The 5,735-nt window shown below is 33.8% G+C and overlaps 1 protein-coding gene across 1 annotated transcript; it reads left to right on the forward strand.

Annotated features, from left to right (window-relative positions):
• Positions 1–358: 358 nt before the first annotated feature.
• On the forward strand, positions 359–1,948 carry LOC110794654 (abscisic stress-ripening protein 1). The gene is made up of 2 exons (XM_021999624.2): positions 359–646; positions 1,581–1,948. The coding sequence occupies exons 1-2, from the start codon at positions 494–496 to the stop codon at positions 1,746–1,748; spliced, it is 321 nt and encodes a 106-aa protein (XP_021855316.1). The 5' UTR covers positions 359–493; the 3' UTR covers positions 1,749–1,948.
• Positions 1,949–5,735: the final 3,787 nt, after the last annotated feature.

The raw sequence follows: 5,735 nt of genomic DNA on the forward strand, positions 1-5,735 counted from the left end.
TATATATATATATATATATATATGTATGTATGTATATATATATATATATATATATATATATATATATATATATATATATATATATATACTCGATCCGTATAACATGGGAGAATGAATAGCTTAATTAGTCGCAATCTTAATGTATAAGACTTTAAGGGGATTAAGGAACTAATCAACGTGGAAGAATTATCCATGTTGAGATAAATAATCTTAATTAATACTTAATTAATAAGGAGTAGTACTATACACGATGATAATCAAATTATTGAATTGTTTTGTTTATGAAATGTGAAATATTGGTTGTGGCCGGTGTATAATTCATGACTTTGACATTTCCCTCTCCAAAATCCACTAGACTAATATTTTCCCTATAAATAACCTTAAGGTTCCTAGAAGAAAATTAATCAACTAACAATATCTTACAAGTATATATATTTATTTGATCTCAAATACTACATATCAATTATTTCTTGAGTTTTTTTTGGAAGTAATAATGTCTGATGGGGAGGAGAAGCACCACCACCACATCTTCCACCGCCACAAGGAGGACGAAGAGCCTAAGGACCCCGAACAGGAGTTGAAGCATCACAAGGTCCTTGGCCATATTAGCAAGGCTACCGTTGTTGCTGCTGGTGCTTATGCCTTGGTACGTACCTTTTAATTTTAGTTACGTACTCGTCTCTATGTTTTTACATTTTCTTTTTGGATCCTATGTTGTACTCTGTATCTATTGATTCTAGACCTGATTATTTTAAACTCGGCCTACCAATTAATATCTTGGCCTAGTGGAAAAAAATTTCACCTTCCAACTAAAAGGTTGGGGGTTTAATCTCCCTATGAGCAGTTTGAGGGAGCATTCCCTTTTATCATCCCCCACTTTCGAAGTGTCTAGCCCTTTAATCCGGGTGGGTTGACCCGTGTGGAGTTCCGATTCGGTAGGACACTTCATCTTACCTTCAAAAAAAAAATATTAAACCCGGCCCGAAAAATAATGGGGTTGGACACAACTTTTAGGTCCAATTTGGGGACTGGCCCGACCTGACCCAATTTTAAATATATTTTTTGGGGCAACTCAAAATTGGATTTTTAGTTATAAAATTGACCCGATTTGAAAATGACCCAAAAATGCCCGCCAAAATAGTGTATTCTGGTCAAAAAAACACTATAAAAAATAATCTCATTAATGAGGGACTATTTAGGACGGGCTCAAATCCCGTTTTATGTGAAAAGATCTACGACAAGGTATTAAATCCGTCATAACCTAGCCCAAAAAAAGTGATAAATCAAATGATCAACATGATATTTGCGACGGGTTAGTCAATTATGACGGTACCTTTCATGACGGGCTTACGACGGGATTACCTGTCGTAATTGTTCTTTTACAACAGGAAATCTGTCATTAACAATTCTTTTTCTTATAGTGAAAATTGACCCAAAATTTGGCCCGGCCCGGTCAACATGTTAGGCTGGTATTTTTGGCCGTGACCTGACCGGTCTTTTGATCGGGTCTAATTGGATAGATACGATTAATTATATTCGTTTTGGTCCAATAATTTAATTAATACTCAATATGTGTACAGCATGAGAAGCACCAGGCGAAGAAGGACCCAGAGAATGCTCATCGCCACAAAACAGCAGAGGAAATCGCAGCAACGGTTGCAGTTGGAGCTACTGGGTTTGCACTCCATGAGCATCACAAGAAGAAGGAAGCTAAGGAAAGACTCAAAGAAGAGAGTAGCCATCATTAAATTAAATTCAAACCGTGTGTTTGATTTTAGTTCTAATAAAATACTCCATATTCCGTAATTTAATTTGTTTTGAAGACTTTATTTGTTATCTCACATTCTCACGTACATTTGTATTATGTTTTGAGTTGATCAATATTCTTATCATTGTGTTTGTAACGAAAGAATTGAAATATTTATACAAGAAATTTACATTTATTGTATATATGCCTATTTAATATTTATGGCCGTTAATATACACTACAAAAAATTGTACCGTTAACGACGGAAAACCCATCGTTAAAGGCCAATAATCGTTGATTAATGACGGGATTTCCTGTCGCGAACCCGTCATAAAAGGGGGTCGTCGTTAATGAAAAATCCCGTCGTTAATCCGTCGTAAAAGAAATTTGCGACGGTTGTTCCCGTCTTTGTTTGGTTGTTATCGCCGTCATAAAAGGCTTTTGCGACGTGATTTTTAACCTGTCGTAATTAGGTTGTCGTTAAAGATACAAATTCTTATAGTGATATTTTGAGTTATTCCAATCCAAATTTTGGTTAAAAATAAATAGGAACATGTTTCTTAACGAATTGGAGTTTGCTTAGTTTAAATCATGCTCAATTGCTGAAGAACTACACGAAATTTCTTATTTCAAAACCATTCATTAAGGTAAATCTACAAAACCTTACATACGATGTATTAACATACGTCCTCATACAGAGTATATTAGTAAAAATAAATGGTCAAAGTGGAAATACTTAGTGTGTGATAAGTACGAGAAGCAATATGAAACTATATATGTTGAAATGATTCATTGAGATAAAACATCTTACTGTAAGTAATCTGAGACTAGGAGTACATACATCGTAGTAGCATATGTCCTCATACGGTGTACGTATATTAGTAAAAATAAATGGTCAAAGTGGAAGTAATCCATGTGTGATAAGTTACGAGAAGTAATCTGAGACGGGTGAAATACTACTTACTCCCTCCGTCCCGTAATACTTGACCTGTTTTCCTTATCGGGCCGTCCCTTAATACTTGACCTGTTTCTAAAAATGGAAATATTCTAACAATATTATATTATTTCTCACTCCACCCCTATTAACCCACCTACCCCCTACTCCATACAAAAAATAATTAAAAATTCAACCCCTACTCTCCCCCAACCCCACCTCTTAACCCACCTCCCACTAACTACATTAAAATAATACCCCACTATCAACTACTACCTATTAAATTAAATAAGTCAATTCAAGTCTCTTAAACTTTATGTCAGTCAAACCGGGTCGAGTATTCCTGGACGGAGGGAGTATCAGTTATGTAGACGAAATCTTGGACTATTGCATATAGGTTTTGGGCTATAGTATTAATGGGCCTTAAAGCATGTAGCAGACTAGCAGTAGTACGCTCTTTTAATAGTCCCCGGTGTAGGATATTCATCGTATGGGCTAAATATAGTATACCATAGGAAAAGAGATGTGATCCAATAAGTAATAAGTCGTACCAGTTACTCGTTACTTTGACATTTAAACGTTACCCGCTACTTCAACAGTTATCTGCTAATCGCATGTAGTCATGTGTAGGGGTGAAAGTTTGGTAGGAAAAAACCGAAAATCGAACCGAACCGAATAAGAAATTCGGTTCGGTTTTTTTTTTCTATTCGGTTCGGTTTGGACTGAGATTTTAAAAAAAATTGGTTTTATGGTTTGGATTGGACTGAAATGTCTGAAACCGAATAAATCGAATTAAAACCAAATAAACCGAACTTGGCTAAAAAGTATAATAAAGACCTGAAAATTGGCTAAAAAGGGTATAATATAGGCCCAAATGAAAGGCCCATGAAAATTCGGTTTTATGGTTTGGATTGGACTGGAAATTAAAAATTCGATTTGGTTTGGTTTGGATTAAAAGATTATTTGGTTTGGATTTGGTTTCAAAAAATGAAAACTAAATTAGTTCGGTTTGGACCTTAATCCAAACCGAAAACCGAACTTTCACCCCTAGTCGTGTGTTTAATCGTAGGTTAAAGGGAGATAGCTTTGACTAAGTAATCCAGAATAAAAATTCTTACCTCATGCGTACTCTTCCTCCCAACATGATTCATGTGACCCCCTTTTTTTTAGTGAAAGAATGTAACAGTACGTAGTAAACCTAAGATGCCAAGCTTGTCTTCCAAGTTCTACACTTTTAACAAAATTAATGTCTTTTTTCTTCCTTTTAATTAATTAATTAATTATTGATTAATTTATCTTTTGGTAGATCCCACTTGTTTTCATCTTTTATCTAATTTCCCTTTTCATCAACTATTCACTACTCTATTTGACCTATCTTTCTAATGGAATTATTGATTCTTGTTTTATTTTTTGTTGCTTTTTTCCTAGCATCTATTTTTTATTTGTGTCTCCCCCATAATGCTCAATTTCTGGACTTTAGGAAGAATCAAATTAAGCTATATGGTCCACAATTTTCACTTTTGGAATTTGTATTTCCCTTGTGACCCATTCGCGCAAAAACATTAAAAAAAAAAATTAACAACAATTTTGGACTGCCTAGATACGTTTCACGTACCAAGTGCGGAGTATTGGTTAAAATTTATGAGAACAAAAGCTTTTGTATAAGACCGTCTAACGGTTAGACCACTTTTTTTGGTACTAAGTAAACTAGTGTAAAACATAACTATAAATAATAAAATCATACGGAGTAACTAATTGAATAACAAAATAGTTAAGGCATAAAGACAAATAGTTAAAATTATGACTCGAATAGTTATTATTTTCGAACAAACTTATTAATAACTAAAACTCGTAAAATCTTAACTAATTCATCTCATTGCTTAGCTAATCAGTTTCATTGTTTAACTAATTGGTTCAATGCTTAACTAATTGGTTCGGTTGCATAACTAATTGGTCTCGTTGCTTAACTAATTGAATTTCAAACTTAACTATTTGGTTTCAGCGGTTAACTAATTAGTTAAAGTGCATGCATATAAGTGGTCTAACAGTTAGACTGTCTTTCCAAAAAGTTTGTATGAGAATTATCAAGTACATAGTACTAATTAAACAGAAATAACACCAAATTAAATTTAATACGGAGTAATATATGAGTAAAATAGCACGAAATTAAGTTAATTACGGAGTAATATATGAAGAACAATAACACGAAATAAACAATCAACTTATATCACATAAAAAAAATTCGAAGTTATGGCCACCACAAAATTTTTTGGCACGTCAATTATGAGAGCAATTTTCTCACTTATTGTGCTAGCTCTAGCTACTAGCTACTCACAGAAAACGTGTCGAAATCATTAAGTGGTATGCCAAAATCAGTTTTATTCAGGTTTGAGATTCCTTTATTGTATCTTTTATGAAGAATTATTGCGTAAATATCCTAATCAAGTGCCTAATAACCAGCTCCAATAACTAAAAGCCAAGAAAGAATGGATAAAAACCAATTGAGAATTCAATCAATACTAGTCTCAAACATCGGCATCAATGAATTGAAGTACTCTTAAAAGAAAAAAGAAAAGTGGTAGACAGTAGTAGTTGTAGTCTAATGAAGTACTTTATTCTTATTCCTTGTTTTTGTTTGTGTGCAATAAGATTGGAGTATGTTGCTGAAAATAGCTACGAATCGAATACCTAGCTAGGTCGGTTCTTGACAACGAAAACGTTTTCACTTTGATGGTTTTCATGGCAATATCTTTGTCCTTTGTCAATTATTGTACGGGGTAACCAACAATCACTCTCGTCATGTTTTCGGATACAGCTGCATTCTCTTCACTTGAAATAATTGATTGAAAAACTAAGCTAATGGTGTCTAATCCTACAAATGTACCACAATATATTGTTTGGACTCTTCAGTAGGACCACTCCTACGACGATATTTTTTTTAAATATCCTTTAAAAGAAATTATGAAATAACTCTTAACGTCAATCCGCAGATGGCATGAGCTTTCTTAAGAATTAATCTCGGAACTCAAACCCCGACTTCTGAAAAGGTCCAGA

The sequence above is a fragment of the Spinacia oleracea genome, chromosome 6 (genome assembly GCF_020520425.1).
Source record: "Spinacia oleracea cultivar Varoflay chromosome 6, BTI_SOV_V1, whole genome shotgun sequence".
Lineage (NCBI taxonomy): Eukaryota > Viridiplantae > Streptophyta > Magnoliopsida > Caryophyllales > Amaranthaceae > Spinacia > Spinacia oleracea.